The sequence below is a fragment of the Brienomyrus brachyistius genome, chromosome 14, assembly GCF_023856365.1.
Source record: "Brienomyrus brachyistius isolate T26 chromosome 14, BBRACH_0.4, whole genome shotgun sequence".
Classification (NCBI taxonomy): Eukaryota; Metazoa; Chordata; class Actinopteri; order Osteoglossiformes; family Mormyridae; genus Brienomyrus; species Brienomyrus brachyistius.
The window spans coordinates 1,591,150-1,609,906 of NC_064546.1; the positions used below are offsets into that span (position 1 = coordinate 1,591,150).

At 52.9% G+C, this 18,757-nt stretch overlaps 1 protein-coding gene across 1 annotated transcript; it reads right to left on the reverse strand.

The window, feature by feature from the left end:
• Positions 1 to 5,826: 5,826 nt before the first annotated feature.
• On the reverse strand, positions 5,827 to 18,757 carry LOC125707938 (intraflagellar transport protein 43 homolog A). The gene is made up of 9 exons (XM_048975374.1): positions 18,698 to 18,757; positions 18,085 to 18,151; positions 14,169 to 14,259; positions 11,952 to 11,987; positions 11,480 to 11,526; positions 8,183 to 8,255; positions 6,938 to 7,013; positions 6,383 to 6,445; positions 5,827 to 6,159 (listed from the first exon to the last, which is right to left on the reverse strand). The coding sequence occupies exons 1-9, from the start codon at positions 18,740 to 18,742 to the stop codon at positions 6,049 to 6,051; spliced, it is 609 nt and encodes a 202-aa protein (XP_048831331.1). The 5' UTR covers positions 18,743 to 18,757; the 3' UTR covers positions 5,827 to 6,048.

The following is an 18,757-nucleotide window of genomic DNA, read 5'->3' on the forward strand; positions in this document are numbered from 1 at the left end:
GGGGATTTGTGGTTTACGCACAATCGGCACACACTGGACACAAGGCAGCTCTCTCCCCTAGGCTCAGCCTGACCCTTCAGTGACCTTTGACCCCATGCTGCCCAAGCCCAGGTCACACGTCAGCACCGGGGAAAGCTGGACCTGGGGACGTCCGAGAGGGACGAATTATGTCCAAAGATGCCCCCGGATATTTCGCTGCCCGCATTTGCGTGACCCTTAATCTCCAGATGCAAGCGCTATAGTTATTGGTCCCGTCTAGGTGTAATTAAGGTGAAGAGGAAGGAGTAAGTGGAATAGAGATTGATCCGAGAAGTTACACAAACACAGAGGGAAGGAAATGGGCCCATGTGGTGACAAGGATACTGCAGGGTCTGCTGTTCTGGGGGAGTAGAGAGAGCTGTCAGAGTCGCGGGGGCAAGATAATGAACTGTGGAACTGTGGGACAGCGCCCCCTGCTGAGCAGGAGGGAGTTTGCAGTTATTTATACCTTGCTGTCTCTATTCCTGTTCGAATGGGAGACTCGAGCCAACCATCAGGATGTCTGTTTTTATTTCTTGGCTTTGAACGTGGAGCATCTCCACACGTCAGGTCTCAGCGGCCAACGCACAGGCAGGAGGACGTTCCGGACCCTTCTGCCAGCACGCGTCCCCCAGCTGAATAGTTCATAGCTGCCGTGCCCCGGCCACCCGACACCGCACTCTTCTGGCGACATCCTCTCCCACGATCCTCTGCTCCGGCCACGCCGTCGCTCAGAAGGTGGCAGCCATTTGGACTGAGAAGGTGTGGGCGGGGGGAGGTGGTGGGGGGGGGGGGGGAGGGGGAGTCGTTAATTTGTGCGACGGGATGCAAATGAGAGGAGACAGCTGGCATGCGGCGAGTGGTCCGGCCTGCCGCTGCGAGGACCCTGCGCCACGGCCGCCGAGGACCCCGGACCCCGGCCCTTCGGCCGGCCGGAGGGATCGCCCGGCCGCAGATGGAGCCCGCTGTGCTCTTCTCTGTCTGTTTTTTTCCTCACCTGCTCCATGGAAAGGTGAGGAAGAGGATAAGGAAGAGGGGGAGGATGGCCTGCCCTAACCCCCATCACAGATGCCAGGAGTTGTGGTGCCTCAGCCAGTCCCTGTCAGCATGTCAGTTTCAGACCCCTTAAATCCCCCCCCGCCCAAAAGCCCCAGAACTGACCCCCTGGACTTTATTTGACCCTTCGTCACCCGCCTGCTCCCCCCCCCCCACACCCAGCCAATTACCAGTGCAGCGTCCATGCGCGTGGAGCACTGCCGTGTCCGTGTTGTGTGCTGCTCATTCGGTGTGTTTGCTTTGAGTGATCTTGCACCTGGGAGGGGGGGTGGCTTTCTCCCCCACTCCATCCCTCCATGTCTGCCCAGATGCCAATAACCTTGGCAAATGTCTCAAGGTCTCCCTTTGGGGGCGCTCCGGTCCGCTGGCGAGGACCGGTATCTGCGGCCTGAGCCCCCGGCCGCCATGGGGCCCTGCGCTGGCCGCCCCCTCCCCCGTCACCCGCTTGTTTATCACCGCCGGCAACAAGACAAACAGGTGCCCCCGGCACGCTCTGCTGCAAGCGGGCTGCTCGCACTCACTGATGGGGGGGGGGGGGGGGGGGTTGGAGAAAGCCAGCCACCTTGACCTGTTCCCTCCCCCGAGCCGGCTTCCTGAACCTGGCTCTCCAACCCCCTGGCCCCCTGGCCCCCTGGCCCCAACCCCACCCCTCCCGACCTCGCCGTCCGTGCTGAGTTATTATTATAATTTCCTGGGGAGGCATCACAGGGACGGCCGTGTTTTACAGAATGTTTGCTGTTTTATTGCCTTTAAGTGGGCGGCGGGCCGGTGGAGAGGGACCTCGGTGATAGGAAAACCACTCAGGTGAAAAATGAAGGACTCGCGTCCGGGACCAACTGCGGGGAGAATGGAGCAAATAATAAAACACATGACAAATGTGGGCCCCGCCTGTATTTCATGTCTGCCCCCCCCACGCCACACGGCCCACCAAAAAACATACAGAAGGGAGGCGAGGGGGAAAATGATCACTAATTCAACCGACGTCTGAATTACAAACAGAGAACGAGCCTTTTTCTGTTTTGTTTGTTCTCCAGAAAAATGCCACATTAGACGCAAACCCCCCCACCTCTCCGCACAGCCCCCCCCCTTCGCCCCCCTCCTGGCTCCCCTGACAGCCTGACACCAGTGGGATGCTCAGGGGCATTTTAAGCTGCCACATTCCCAGTCATTTCATGTCCCTGCCCACCTGGGAAAGACAAAAAAAAAAAAAAAAAAGCGAGAGAAATTAACTAAACGGGTATGGGGGGGGTGAAGGGGTGGGGGGCACTTTCTCCCCACCCCAGGAAGATCTTTAACGAGGGCCACAGCGGCTGCTTCATCGCTCCTGTTTTTAAAAACCACTTTCTGTATAGATCAAAGGCTGGTATTGATCGGCACCTGAGCCCCGCCGCGTCCCTCCCCAGATGTGACGGACAGAACACAAAGGTTGCCCCCCGCCGATCGATACCTGCCTTGGTGCCCCCCCCCCCAAGGCTGGACAACCAGATTTTAATATTCATATTAACCGTGCTTTTCGGTTTTAAAACATCCAATACCGAACCCCCGCCCCCCGCTAATCGCTGGCTCTAGGTGCCCGCACAGTAACCTCATGGCAACCCAGGGGCATGATCGATAAGGCTTTTTTGCTCAAAAAAGGATCTGGGGGGGATGGGGGGCACAGGGTGCCTTGAAGACGATGTCAAACCCATGGGGGGGGCTGGTCGGACCCCTTTTGTTCCCCCTGCAGTCAGACACCTCCCTCCAGATGACTTTCAGCCTACAGAGTCTCCGCTCACTCGCCAATCAGGTATTTAAGCCTCTTTGGCCTCTTACATCCTGTATTTGGAAGGCGGGGAGAGAAATCTGCAGCCCCAAAGAGGCTCGCCTCTGAGAGCCCGAGGCATCGCGGTTAACGGTTCCGCCTGCCGCTGTTAGAAATCAGTACAAAATGGTAAACCTCTGGCAAAAACAGAAATGAGATGCGGGAGAAGAAGATCAGAGATGTTTGGTGGTTTCCGCATCCCAAAGGATCAGCACTTATGGGAAACTCAGTCATCATCTTACTTTTACGTCCCGTTCGTGAAACGCGGGGCCACTAAGAGAGGGTCGCCACGGAAGAGCAGGACTGGCAACACTGCCCCGCGCGACGGCCTGTCATCAAACGGCCCCGAACCTATGGCCTGAACCCCCCCCACCCCAGGACTCGTGCCCCATCCGTCATCACCGCTCACTCACGCGGTGCGACGTGCCCCGGCGTCAGGCCCGGCTATCTGCCCCGGCTATCTGCAGATCCGCATCGCAGACTTTAATTAAACGTCATCACGCCGCTCCTGGGCCATATGGAACCCAGATATCAGGCCCAGAAAATACGCAGAACTTCTGTCATCACCGCGGCCTATTAGACAGGATGGGGGCACCAGCGCACTCATTTATTTATTTATTTATGCGCGGCCCAATTAGTGCCCCAGATCAAAATGCATTAAGACAACTCCAGCAAGCACAGAGCTGCGGGGGTGGGGGGCATATTTTACGAAGGCCGCTGCACGATTTCATTAATTAAAGCGAAAAAAAGTATAACTTCCTGCGTTCGTTCTCCTTTACTAAACGAGAAAGTCGTTTCCATATGGAGACACAGTCAAAACACGGGCTTCCAGGATCCCGGCCTGAAGCTGTGGCCGAGTGTCACGTCCCCCCCCCCCCCCCCCCCCGGAACCGGAGGCCTGTTAGCGGTCCCATGTCCCGACACGCCAAACGACACCCTAACACATTCACAAGGCGCCTCTGTAGAGAAACACAGAGGCACCAGTGCAGGATCCGGGACCAGTGCAGGATCCGGGACCAGTGCAGGAACCGGGACCAGTGCAGGAACCGGGACCAGTGCACCTGGCTAAGAAAGCAGGCCAGCTCCTTACGCAGCGCAAACCGCAAGTGAGGTGGAGCCCGTCCTCTGATTGGCTGTCGCTCCAAACTCCACCCCTCCTGTACACACCCACCCAAGCACCTACCAGAGGGGAAGCTGGGGGGTTGGGCTTTCCTCCTAACTTGATCTTCTTGATGTGCCCCATAACTGTTGCATCATGGGAAACAAAGTGGCTAGCTTCACAAAGGTGTGTCTGTTCATGCATTTCCCTGGAAGAGTGTACGTGTAGTCGGACCATTTCTGCAACTGCGGAATACCCCCATCGCGCCGGAAGGTCATGGCGAGCGAGGTCCCTATATGGGTAAGGGGCGGGGGTGGAATCGGGGGGCTGGGGGGGGGAGGTCATTTTGAGGAGATGGAACGGGGACCATGGCAGGCGCACGGCTCTCTAATCCCCACTAAGATGCGCCAACATCGGGGCAGCGCCGCCGCCTCTGGGGGGGGGGGCCTGGCGCTGCCATCTCGGGAGAGACAGTTAGAGGTTGTCTCTACATGGATGGGCACTTCGCAGCTCGGCAGGGGCGGGAGGGGGGGGGCCACCGTGGCAGCTGCTCGAGGCATATGGGCAGAATTCATTAAGGCTTGCTAAATAAGCCAAAGGCTCGGTGGGTGTTTGTGTGCGGGGGGGGGGGGGGAGGAGGAGGATGGGGGGGTTGTGAGGTTCTCAGCTGGTCTGGGCACAACTTCCTACTTTGAACCAGTGGGCACGCGTTTCCCAAAGCGGCCTCAGAGGGGCGCCGCGTCGTTCAGGAGACGATCACGTGAAGCTCCTCATTCCGCAGCGTCGCTGGGCCCGACACACCAGCGGGAGTCGCTCACGCCCCTGAACACCGCGGCTGGGGGCCCTAGGGGTGTTAGCGCCCAATGGGAGGGTGGGGGTCTGAGCTAAAAGGTAATCAGCAGCCGCCAGGCACACCACCGCCGTCCAGGAGAGCAGCACGCAGAGTCAGGCGGCCTGTCGGCTGACACGCAGCCCTCCTACTGGGGTAATTCCAAGAATCACAGCTCACGAATCATCACTGCACACACAATAAGCTCATTCATTACTATTATACCCATGAAGTCATTACAGAGGCCTGGTTTGTAACTATATTATCATGTAAAATATTAACAGCAAAATATTAACATAGAGCTGATCCCAGCGCAACCCCTCACCCTGGAGGATAGTCCTACAGGTTTCTTGTGGGGGCTTAACAGGCAGTCATTTGCATGTGCATAGCCCCAGGGGGGCTGAATTTTGCCTACCTGTGCCAAAGCTAGGGAGACATACATGCCCCATCCAGGAAATCACAGCTTACGAGCCCCCCCCAACTGGGAAAGCACCATCCATCCATCCATCCATCCATCCATCACTTGGAAGCCACACCCCCTAAACAATTACACAGGAGGGTCTGGAATCTGGAACCGATAAACTCCAAAAGGCGGGAGGTTGCTGCAGTGGCGGTGGGTAGGCGGTCAGTACAGGCGAGCAGGACCGGGAGCCTTAAGCCCAGAGGCGTCAATAGCGAATCTATCCGTGGCGTTTTGGGATCATAGCGGGCAGCTCAGTGCTGCTACAGGCCCAGCGGCAGGTGAAGTCAATGCCAGGGTCAATAATAATAAGGTTCACTGCGATGTCCGTAGCTAATTGTACCACTGTTAACTGGATTTCGGCTGAGCCCATTATTAACCTCGAAATCCATTCGAGGGTCTGAAACGACACTTTATTCCTCCGTCAGCGCATCTCAGAAGGACCGTACCCCGCGAATTCGCCTAGTCCACTCTGACCGAAACTTAAACTTCGACTCTCCCCCGAAATGCATCAGACGGTCATCCTGACACTCCAAAGTCAATAAGAGTCAATAACATGAAAGTCTTGAAATAAAGCTATTTTATTTTTAAAACGTTGGATATTTACTACATACCGTTTATGTTACCGAAACGACAGGCATCACAAATGATGTTCGGGAAAGTTGTTGTTTTGTGTACTAACGCAGAGGCAGCAGCACCCCCTAGTGGCAAACTCGGGAGGTGACATCAACCCAAAGTGTGGCAGTTCTCAGGCCGCCGGCCCAGCCTGGGATAGGGCTGGACTGTCAGACCCCGGCCAGCGGGAGCTGATCCTCCTTCTCTCCTTGATCCCATTCCGTCAGCAGCTCTGAGGACACCTCTGTAAACAGATGATCCCAGTCCCAGCCCACATCCTCCTGGGGGGGGGGGGGGGGGGGGCAGAAGTAGGAGGGGTGGAGAGGTGCGTTAATCCATGCTTCATAAATCTTAATTACCGGAGGGATGCACCACCAGTCCCCCCCCAGCCCTCCACCTCTTCTTACCCTGTTGCCCCTGAAACAGCTGGTTGCACCCCCTGCCCAGTACGACCACTATATTTAAACACCTTGCTTTGGGGGTGGAGGGGGGGTTAAAACTCACCTCCCTCACCTCCTGCTCAGGTGCGAGAACTTTTGTGAGCAGCTTCAAGTCAATCTCACCATCCTGGGGTGGAAAAAAGCTAAATATTATTAAAACTATTAATCACACTGTTCTACATTTAGACACAGAACATGCAGAACAAGGCCCGCAATCATACAGCTGTACAGAGAGCAACAACAAACAGCTGAACAAAGACAACTGCACATTTACAGTTACAAATACAAAGAAGGCCCTGCTGTGTGAGGCATGTATCGATAGGGGAAACACAGCCGCAAAGACAGATGCTGTATGTCACACTCGTGCTGCTCATCCTGCACCACGCAGCAGTGAGGTCACATCAGACACCATCTGAGAGTCTGTCAGACAGGCAGCCGTGCTCTGGCTGAGATCTGCCCTCTGAGTCCGGCCTGAAGATGGCAGCAGAATAAAAGGCCGCCCTGCCGAGTCGCGTGGCAAAGGCTCCGGAAGCAGGCGGGTAGACGGGGGTGAGGCACGGAGCCCCGGAGCATCCCAGGTGGGACGCGTCAGACGCTGCGTCCGTGCAGGCAGGCTTACCAGCGTCTGAAAGGCCGAGAACTTCATCAGGTCGTTATCCAGGTCCCTGTAGGTCATAACTCGGTTCACCTGGACACTGGGCGTGAGGAAACAGAGAGAGAGAGAGAGAGAGAGAGAGAGAGAGAGAGAACGAGAAAGGCAGAGGCTGGACTCCCATGCGGAAAAAAAAACAAACATTACCCAGCGTACAGTGTGAGTGAGATGCGTTTCTCAGCCGACAGCCGGATAAGATCATCCCTCTGTGGACAAGACAGAGCGTTCCACTGTCCAGAAAGAGAACGTCTCACTCCACGACCAGCTGGCAGAACAGCTGGGAATACAGATCTCTAATATAAATGTCAGAAGCGCGGTTCTCCAATGGCCAGAAACGATAACAGCACTGCCATGTGCAATAATGGCAGCACCAGTAATAATAGCAGCAATAAATAATAAATAATAATAATAATAATAATAATAATAATAACAGTAGTGGCAGTGATGAGGCAGAGAGCTGCCTACATGTCGTGGTGAGACACATTTCAGGTTTGGGTGAATGTGGTTCTGCTGGGGGGGGGGCTTTGCTTTTTCCTGATCCTGAATCGGACAGCGTCCCGAGCGCCCCAGTAAACGCCAGTCACACTTACCAGGCGTCGCACGCAACGCTGCCCACGCAGTGAGCGACACGTGGATGCCATCTTACATCGCCAGTGTGGGGTTTCGCTTAATGACCTCCGGCAGTGTCTCCGATTCGGAGACGGGGTGACATGCCTCTCGCTGGCCCGTAAATCACGGGGCCCCTGGAGCTCGAGGGACGGGCCCCAAGGCTAAATCATCTATTACCGTTATTCCTGCGCAAGGCTTTGATACAGCACCTTGGCGGGAGACACAGTAATGCTGAAAGTCACTGCCGGCAAGCTGACCCCCACCCAGGACGAGCCGGCCAAGATGGACCGCTGGCCGTCTGGGCCCAGCCCCACTGCAAACACCTAGGCGAGCAACACTAGTGATTATCCTTGAGTCTAGTACCGTTAACTTATACCTCATCTGGTATCGGTCTGAATCGGATACAGCCAGTGATTCATTGGGTTAGCTGACTAATAACCCCGATTACAGTCCCGAGTCACCATCACAACGCACGCTGGCAGGAGGGACCATCACGTGAGGTGAAAGATCACCGGACCCCAGCTGGGCGGCCAAACGCCAGCCCCTAAGAGAGGTCCGTAGGTATGGTGCCTGAGCGAACAGAACCACCCGCGAGCGAGGTACCTGGGTGGGGCGGCCACTTGCATGGTGAGGTCTTCCTCCTGCACCTCCTCCAGGTCCGGGATCACAGGAATGTCTGAGGCCAGAGACAGATCCCTCAACATCCAGCTGTTCCCAAAAATCGTCAACACAACGTCAACATCAATGGCGTTTTACCACACGGGGTCAAGAGGACAGCAGTAACGAGCCACGGGGCTGGGCGGGGGTGGGGGGATCGGAGATTATCATCTAAGCCGACTTCCTCTGAGAACTTCCCGGAAAGTAACTCTGACGGACGTCACGTTACAGCAGAGGTGTCCACATCCGAGAGGAGCGGGCGGGATCAAATGGAGGGCGGCTTTTTGTGTACGAATTAGCATCTGATCCTCCATCTCGCCCCCCCCCCCCCCCCCCGTCCTCCTCAGAGCTGCCCTGTCACACCGGCCAGGCGGCCATGAATATTCAGGAGTCTGGGCCGGCAGCTCCTCCCGCTGCGAGCGGGGCGCGGGCCAGGGGCTCCCCGGAAAGCACCCCCCACCTCCCCAGCATTTGGGCCCTGTCAGCGGCCCGCGTCTGCCCCCCCCATCCGTCAGTGCTCGGCGCGGCCGACCTCCGCGTCCGCTCTGCCACTGCGGCCGGGGCGACGGGCGGGGCAGCGGGCGGGCAGGCGGGAGCGGCTGGAGTGCAGGCCCATCTGTGTGGGGTCGGAAGTCACGGCGAGGCCTGGCAGGGGCGGCGAGGCCGAGAGCAGCCAGCCCGCTGCTCGAACAGTAGGGACCCGCTTTAATTGGCAAAACGCAACAGGACAGGCGATGGCGGCGCTCCCAAGAAGGATGGGGCGAGCTCTCCCAGCACGCAGCCCGCAGACCATCTACCCAGAGGGGGAGAAAACAGGGGAAATGGGGAGAAATACCAGCAATAGCAAAAAAGGGGAAAATTTCTAATTCATTCCCCGTGATGGCAGGCTGCGGGCTCCAGCACCGCCGCTATTTCCGGAATCCGGCTGCGGGTTTTTTTCTGCGGCGAGACGGTAAATAAATAAGCAATGGCGGTGGAGGGGCTATGGCCGGGAGGGTGTGGGCTCACGCTCCGCATCTCCAGGGTGTGAGGCTGAAATCCCCGGTCTGGCACCGGTCCGCTTCCTGTCTAGACTCCGAAAGAAGGGGCAAGCAGCGCGCCTCCTTGTAAGCTGGCCAAAATCTTTGGGGGTGGGGGGGGGTGGGGGGGGTGACACGGAGCGGCTGCCCGGAAACCGAGACATCCCAGCTGACCCTGCGCAATCTGCCTTTAATCTTTCCTTTGTTTTTAAATGTCTGGAGATGGAAACTCGGAAGTGTTTGAATGTTGGGGTGACCGGGGGAGGGGTGGGGGGCTTTTGTTTTATTCCAAAAAGCTTCAACATTTATTTCCTTAAAATGCCCCAAAACCCCACTTCCACCCAAAGAGCACTTAAGAGAAGACAAAGGACCATCCGAGCGGCGTGGCACCGTAATGCCACGGTCGAACCCGGCCTGGTGAGCCCCAGCGGACTGCACCGGCTGGCCCCGTTAGCCAGCTAGGCTAGCAGCACGGCCAGGAGCCTCTACAAACATCTTATTTCAGCACGGCGAGGCTAACGGCCTTTAAAAAAGACAACAAAAGAGACGGAGACGGTCAAACCAGAGCCGATAATCATTATCCGTCCCGACAACTGACAAGCTTCCCCCGCGCCACCCCCCTTGTTTTTTTAATTAAGCTAAATTTAAGACGCTAGCCTCGTTTAGCTGCTGACAAGATGCATCTGCACTTCTGATATCCAAATAAATGCGGGTGCGGATCTTTCATATGCATGAGGCCTGGCGGACGCTCTGTCCTCTCATTTACAAAAGCACTGCTTCAGCAGAAACCGTCCCCCCAGACCCCCCATCAAATTTAATGGTCTTAGCGCGGTGACATAAAAAAGCCCCAGCGTCAAGTGCCCCCCCCCCCCCCACTGTCCCAAGTCTGCAGGAGCGTGACATTAACGCCTCAGGCCTGAGAACACAACCCCCCGGTCCAATGAGGAAGGACACGGCTTGGGGGGGGCGGGCTGGCTACCCAAAAACTCACAAGTGGACTTCGAGTGATCGATTCAGAGTGAGCGAGGGTCGATAGCTCCCCAAAAAGGTCCGGGACTTTCTTTGACTAGGGGCAAGTTCACCTCAAGCAGCAAAGCCTTAGGTGATGAGTTCACTTCAGTTTGTACCGAACAGCAAGACGAGCAAACCTGAGGCCACTTACAGACCTGTGACCCCATCACAGAGTACATTTACATTTTTTTATTCAGCGACATACAAGCGAGGAAAGCTCAGGGCCAGGGAGCAGCGTCAGCGATCATCCAGCATGCAGAGTATTCGGGGTTAAGGGCCTTGCTCAAGGGCCAAAGAGAGACATGATTACTCAGCTGGCCATGAGATTGGAACCCATAACCTTCCAGTCGTGGGCATAGATCCCTAACCCACCAAGCCATACACCCAAGAATAAAACAGTACAGCTACACCGAGGGAGTTGATACAACAACCTTCTGATGTCAGGTCCATGTTGTGTTCTAGCGGTAACCCTAATAGGATAGGGTGGCTCCCTAAAATCATTTTATGGCCAGAGGGACAACGTCTTATCAGCCGAAATGGAAGTGGTGGAGAAAGGGGAGAGGAGGCGACAGTCAGACGGCCCGAGTTTTACTGACAGGTGTAGATCTACATGCTGTGAGTACGTGGTAGGGAAGCCACTCCTCAGGGAGTAGTAAGGACATAAATGTGGGCACCAGACCACTCTCCCACAGGCAGAAGGAGCTTCTCCACACTATAACACTTACAGATGGATGCTGGGGGGGGTGGGGGGGGTGCCCTGATGGCAGCCTGTCTGCGACATGCACCAGCATCCGCAAAGCAAAGCGTGGGCAGAAGCAGCTGTTTCTAAACTTTTATTGGCTTTATGAAATGCCATTCTGCCTATTTATTTGCTTTTAGTTATTCATTTATCTTGTTAACTTTCATTTAAAGTGCTCTAGCTGTAACTTTTTGTCCAGCAAAGCAACCCAAGATTCCTTCCGTTGCTAGTAAGGTTCCTCCGGCGCCGCCCTGCTGGCCACCAGCTGCACTAGCACGTGACATTTTCACAGGCCCAAGCCACCTGTCAAGCACAAACTGGAGTCCTGCAGTCGTTTCCAGTTTCCCCAGTCACCTCGAACATAGAAGCTGATAAGCTCTACTCTAGGGGTATTCGGAAAGTGAATGGGGTAGGGGGTGTCCAGTCCAAACAACACAGGAAGAGAAGGCGGGTGTCCCTGGGGGGTGCTCTTACCTCCTTCATCATCGGACTCCTGGGGAGTTTGTGGCTGCAGGCGTCTGCTGCAGAAAGAAAGAGGAGGAGACACTGGATCAGCAACGACCTTCAGGTTGGGGGGGAGGGCTGCTTGGGTTAGGCATCCTGGCCTGAGCGGGCCTGCAGATGGGGCTGATGGGAAGCGGGCCTGCTGTTTGGCGAGCGCTCCCACCAGCACCACGAAAGGCCTGGCCGACGCCCCACAGCGCCACGCTGACCTCCCAGCCTCCGCCTCTCAGACTGGGACCGTGGACGGGAGTCCAGCGTGCCCTAAACCGGCAGGCCAAGGAGCTGGATGCCAGGCTTATGCCCCCCCCCCACACACTTTACAAACAACACAGTAGTTCAGCTGAGTGCATGGACGGTGCCCATTTTCATTTTAACGTTAATCAAGTAAAATCAAATAGGAAACAAAATATGTCGATATAATCTGAGGTAAATAGTCACTCACTCCTCCAGCTCGTCTGTGGCAGGTCGTCTCCCAGACCTAGAGAGAACAACAAGCAGATGTTACCCTCACAGCAGCCAAGGGGCTCCCACGATCTTGACCCGTCACCGCTAATCCCCCCTCCATAGGGATACGAGCCGCAAACACCAGAGGCATTACCAGCGAGACAGGCGGACACCCCGTGGCCGGTTCTCACTACCAAGAACGCAAAGATCGTACTCCTGGTCTCGCTAAGAGCAGTCTTGCTAACTTGCCTCCCAAAAAACAAACTTGGAGCGCAATGAAGCGACCGAGGATGCGACCGAGGATGCGACCGAGGATGCGACCGAGGATGCGACCGAGGATGCGACCGAGGATGCGACCTTGACTTCTGCGGCAGGGAAAGAATGACATCCGGGGATTTTTACTGTGTTCTGTACTTGAGTTTTGCAACTAGTCTTTGGCACTGGAAGACGACGTAAAACAGGTACAGGAGAAGACAAGTACGGTCAAATATGCATACTGAGGAACAGTCCGTGCTTCAGCATAGGATCTTCAGGACAGTAGGGTCACTTCACCAACAGATCCTTTTCCTCCCATACCTGTCCAATGCGGAAGCTGCGGAATAAGCTATTTATGAACTGACAGCCCTCAATTCAGAAAAACATTCAATGCATAAACTCAATTGTAAAAACACAAATTGCTTTTTCATTAATATATTTTTTTGTTTGAATGACATTGAATGACACCAATGCCATCTACACGCATACATAAGTCAATATTCCACTGATTTTGCTAACAAACGCGCATTCAACACAGAGAAAGATGTTGACCTCTCAGTTACCTTATTATGTTAATTCATGAAAGTCAAAGAAAGCGATTTCTGGCAGTTTGCCTGGCAGAGTCAGTTATGCTGGTTGAAGAGCACCCCCTTCTGGTCATAAGAAGAACAACATTTCTCAGTCAGGATACAGCATGGAAAATCCTGCCTTAAAACCGACATACTTCATTCTGCACATATTTTGCTATATGCACTCATACATGGCATGCTGTCCTCCAGGCCAATTTGCGAACTATTAATGTTTTAATTTAAGTTTGTTTAGATTACTAAAATAAGACCCCAAGACAAATATTAGATTTTCTGGTATTTAGAACGGCAACTAAAATAAAAATAACGTTTACATACTTTGTTTTCCGGACAAAGCCATAGAGGCCTTTTAACAACATCCAGGGCTAAAAAGAACATTTAAAGACTCTCCAGGAAGCCACCAATCTGTCACAGACCCAAACCCAAATCTCCATGTTCTAGGTCAACCTACCCCCCCCCCCCAAAATAAAAAATCTATGTGAGGACCACACACCTTTTAAGTCCTCCAGCCACAGAAGGTGAGGTTAGCTTGACGGAGGAAGATTCCTCTCCTACTGTGAGCAACACGAGTAACACGGCTTGGCAAATCCACCAGGTGGACCAACATGGAGATTGGTAAAGCTTTCTGAGCACCACACAGGTTTTGTCAGAGAGCCGCGAGGCAAACCACAGGGATGGAGAGACAGTCTGCCTCATGACTTATGTGGCTGTGGGGGGGGGGGGGGGCAAACGGTTCTGCGGGGGCCTCACCGCCCTTGACAGGGGCAAGGGAGAGGAGCACTTAAGGCCACATTACGGCCCGCTGATTAAGACCCATGTAAGGCAAAGTGACGGACAACCGTCGGTCGGAGATGGAGGGAAAAAAAAAGGTAGGTTAAAATATACTGTGACATCGCAGCTCCGAAGGTTCATCAATAAACTGACAGATCATTTAGTGTCAATTAGGAGTGATAGATCGGCAGATCGCGACATCACCGCGGCCGGCATTAGTAGGAGAAGGCTGGCGTGATTGAGAGAGAGGGGTCACATTGAGAGGGGGAGTACATACTGCTGTCAGGCATGGGGAGGACAGCAGCGTACTTTATTCTACAGCTGCACGGCCACTTAACTTCACGGCCCTCCCCAGACCCGCAGCCCCCCCAGGAGATGCAGATGAGACTCAATGGCTCCTTTAACCAAGGCTAGCTGTCTGCCACCATTCTTCTCTGATATTGGAGGGGGAAACTACAGAAACCAACTTTAGAAACGCCAGTAAATGTTTAGCAGCGCAAATAATATTTACCTGGTCACCAGAAACACCTTCTATTCAGCTTCAGCCTTGACTCTCGGCTGGCCAAGGTGAGAAAGGGGTACGGAGGCAGCTGGACACTCACTTTGCAGAGCCGGTGCCGGGGGTCTCCTCTGCCCATCCTCCCTGCCGTCGGAGGGGTTTTGGAGGGGCTCCCTGACCAGGAGCAGAAGAGGGGCAGTTAGTGTGAGGTAAAGCCAACATCAGCATCAGGCAGACTGACAAACATCAACTGCAGATGCTACAGGAGTGGCTAATGACCCCCCCCCCCCCCGCCTCACCCCAACACTGATCATGGGTCACTACGCATCCAAGCAGCAAAAGCCCCTTTCCCAAGTTTTCCCCCAGCCCAGAGAAGAGGCTACCGCAAAGTGAGCCCGTTTTAAGGGGAGTGTGGGAATGATACAAAGATCTGTGGGGGGGGGGGGGGGGGGGTGGATGACCTTAAATAGCTCAGAACCATTTCCCGCTCATTCTCCAATTCTGAAAAAAGTAGGCCGCTCCCAGCCGGACTGGGATCCCAGTTTTGAGGCGAACTCATGAATGGAGGAAGCGGAGAGCACCGGTAAAGAAGGGGGGGGCGGGTCGGAGCAAAGGGATTCATCAAGCACAACAAGCCTGCTGACCAAATTGGGTCTGCGAAGGACACAGCGCCGATGAGGAATTCCTACCACGCGACATGAAAGAGGCAATAATCTTTCCCCGGCGGCTCGGAGGCGGTCAGATTTATACGATTGAACAGGGGTGTTTACAAAAAAAAACAAATAAAATCAGGTTCAGGCCTCGTTTTGTGTTTGTGCCAAAACAGGAGATTAGGGATGGATGGGTAGGTAAATTCATGCAATTAAAGGAGAAAAATGGGACTTTGACAAGGACGCGGGAGGCAAAATTAACAACAAAAGGGGGCCACTTATCATACAAAGACATTTATCTGGGTAAATCCTGCTTTTACTGACTGCAAACGGAAATCTATGCAGCGACGCCAGGGGTGGGGTAAAGGCAACTGGACCCACGGGAAAACGCGTGCGCTTAGGTGGCGGTGGAGATGTATGAAAGTAGCCAGAACTGCACTCGGCGACAGGTCACAAGTAATAATTAAGTATCGATCTGCGGTGCCACAAATCCCCATTGTCGAGGGAGGGTACAAAGCCAGCTCTTACAAAGGGGTTTATTACAGAGGATTGACTGAACTTTCTGTACACGACTGAGACGTTCAATGCACAGCAACAGACGCTGAACAGTGTGGGCCGATCATCAGCCCGAGCTGCCGCTAATTTTATTACGAAATAACAAAGGGTACTTTGCTTATTCACACAGCTCACCGCCATGTAGAAACGCTCATGGCAGTTTTATTTACACAGAAATGTTCCGAGCGCAGAATTAAAAACGATTGGTTCAGAGGGTTAACCAATCAGACTGCAGAGAAGGTAAGTCTAAGTAAATAGAGGAGGCAGGACCAACTAATCAGATGCCTCCTCTAGTTGCTTGGACCCACCTCCCGTACAATCCGGTTCTCCCTCTGAACCAATCGTTTTTCATGCTGCCCTCAGGACATTTTTGTTTAAGTAAAACTGCCACGAGCTGCAGAACACGGATGCGGCCATTAAACGCCTTCCAGACACACCAAACTGCTGTGTCACTGAACACCTGATGTTAGAGCATCAGGCAGAGATTCAAAACCGTCATAGTCTGAAAAAAACGTAAATTTACTGCTGGCGTAACACAAAAGCTGGAGTTTTAAACCCTTAGAGACCAAGTGTGAGACTCTATTAGTGAGGGCAGAGTCTTGGCACATGGTCATGGGAGGATGGTTAGATGTTATTTGCGTTTAATAAACCTGGTCAGAGATCAAAATAATGGCCATTTTGGCTTTAATTAAAGAGAAACAAGATGGGGAGCAAGTCCACAGATCTGTGGGGGGATCAAGGGCTCTGTACACCTTTCTTTGCCCAATCCCTCATACCCACCCCTCACCCTCGTCACATGCTAAGTAACACTGGGACTTCACATGACCCAGCATATTTGCCACGGCTCTCATTAATGCTGAAGTCTCGCCAAACATGCAGCATTCAGTACAGTAATTCTTCCTCAGCTCAAATCCAGTTAAAACTGGAAAAATAAGCCCAATATGGGGCTGATTGAGGGTTATTTTCAGGAGGATGGAAATATATTTAAAAAAATGTTTGTGGACAAAACATCTACAGTGAAAGAGGCCCAAAGAATGCATCTCACGTGTGCTTTGGGTCACCGGGGTCGCGAGAATCCTGATTTTACAACAGGGAAGTTGGCCTAATTTGGAAAGACTACCGCAAACACATCGCTGGAATTCCTGTTCAGGGGACGCGGGGCCGCTCACGGCCTGCCGCTCGAGGGGACAAATTCAGGCCGCCATACTCCAAATTCCAACGACTTGAAATAAAGCAGATAGATAGATGTCGTTTCTAATTTAACTCTGTACAAATTAGGCCCGCGATTATTTTCTAGGATTCTTTAGGCGATCTCAGGACCTCGGGTGCAAAGGCCAGAAAGCGAGAGGAGTTCATGACGTGGCTGAGACACTGACTGATCTTGTCCCCACGTCGGACAGGAAAGCCCCTGGTTTTCCAGAGGAGCAGAGTACAGAGACCAACAATGGTGACGAAGGTGCAGGAGCATGAATGTCACCTAACATCACAAAATAAAACACAACCCACCTTGAGACTTGTTGGTCCTGATGGTTATTACCTTAGCAAAACTGTGTGTCATATTACAGAATCACTTACAAAACATAATGCACAACCGTCACCTAAAGCCGTCGCCTGTGGGAGCCTAATGGTCAGGATAGTGTGCGTGTTATCGGAAGGTTGCTAATTCGAATCTCCAACCAACAAAGGACCACTGAGGTACCCTGAGCAAGGTACTGCCCCCAAGCACTGCTCCCTGGGCACTGAATAAGCTGCCCCTTGCTATGTCACATATGGGTTAAATACAGAGGCCACATTTTGCTGTGGTGTATCAACAATGAATCAGTTTCACCTCACTATAGTCAAAGAGGTCTTAGACCACCAAGACCAGGCAGAGGTGGAAAGTTCAGGTCCAGAAAGTACAAATCCAGACCAAGATTTTGTTTCAACCAGCTAGTACTCGGTGACTGCAACTCTTTATGTTCAACTGGTTTAGTTGGAACAAAATCTTGGTCTGGATTTTTACTTTCTGGACCTGAACTTTCCAAATCTGCAGGCAGACAGCTAGCAACGTACGCTGAGTAAGGATTAATGGTGGCACCCTGTGAGGCCACAAAAGGCGATGATTAATATGAGTGATACACTGTGGTAGTGAGTGGACTATCTTTCTTGGATTGGGAAATCATGATAGTGACATGTAGGTACTTAAGAAGGATTGAGTTCACCGGAAATGAAGATGGGGGTGAGCAGTGCAGCTGCTCTCAAGGTGAAAATGAAAATGAAGACAGGCCAGATTGTATATAAATATTATTTCAGCTGCCTGTAAAAAGCCGGATTCACACTGGAGCGCAACCGCAACGTGTCAGGAAGCCGTTTAAGTGGCATGTGGATGCTGGTCCGGCGACACGTTATAAATCCCGTAACACTTGGTTAGTAAACATCTTGCAAAACACAGAAGACCACAGCTGTCCGGGAGAGCTGCAGAAAATAAACATTTTGTTCTACATAAATTGTGATACCAAGCAAGAATCTGTAATTAAAAAAAAAATCAGCAGGAAAATTGTTTTTTTTTTTTAAAAACATAACAAAGCACAACATCCATCTCCAACTTCCGTCTATGTAGTAATTTGGTATAACGTTACACCACCCGTTACACCACCCTGTGTGTGTTTTGTCACACAGACACGTTTACTCTTAAGAGATCCGTATAGCTCCGTGAGAGTAAACCAGCAACGCAGGGACTTTGATGCAAAGCCAAAATCAGAGTGCAGACTCCGGGACACCCCGCGGGCTGCCCAGCCACCTTACCTCCCCAGTCGGCGCAGAAGAGGCCGCTGACGCTCCGCGGCTCGTCCGGCGGCGGGGGCTCCGCAGGTTGCCGAGCCCTTCGTCCCGATTTCGCAGCCTGGAGTGCAGTAGCAGTCAGGGCAGTGAAGCTGACATTTTTCAGTTTTATTTTGCATCAGCTTGTCACATTTACGTACCGGGGCAAAGAAGTTAGGAAAGGTGTTGAGTTTGAATCGATCGGGATTAAAATCGCCGGCGTTAATTTACTCTGTGGCGTTTAAACGGTAACATTTACGGCGATGCTTTGGTGAATGATCTAAAAGCTTACTTTCCTTTTGCATCCAGCCGCCTGCTAATTTGCTAATCGTCTGACTAGCGAATGGTCAAACCTCTGTTAATAGCGAAACTTCCTAACCCCAGTAACAAAACAATGAGTATAATCCTCGACAGACTTAAAAGGTTTGAATGCATCGTAATCGGAGGTACATTTAGGCGCAGTCATCCTTCGTTTTTCAATTAACATTAGCTAAAATGCTAACCATGCAGTGTCAAAGGGAAAAACTAGGATGTGAACTGAAGAAAGTCTAATGGTGATCGTCTTTACCTGTGTCGTACGATAGCCTATATCATGTTTTTATTTATTAAAAGATGCCCCCCGACTCACAGTTTTTTTCACAGCGCTGTCTCCAAGCTGCAGACCATCGTCCATTTTCACTCCCGTGTT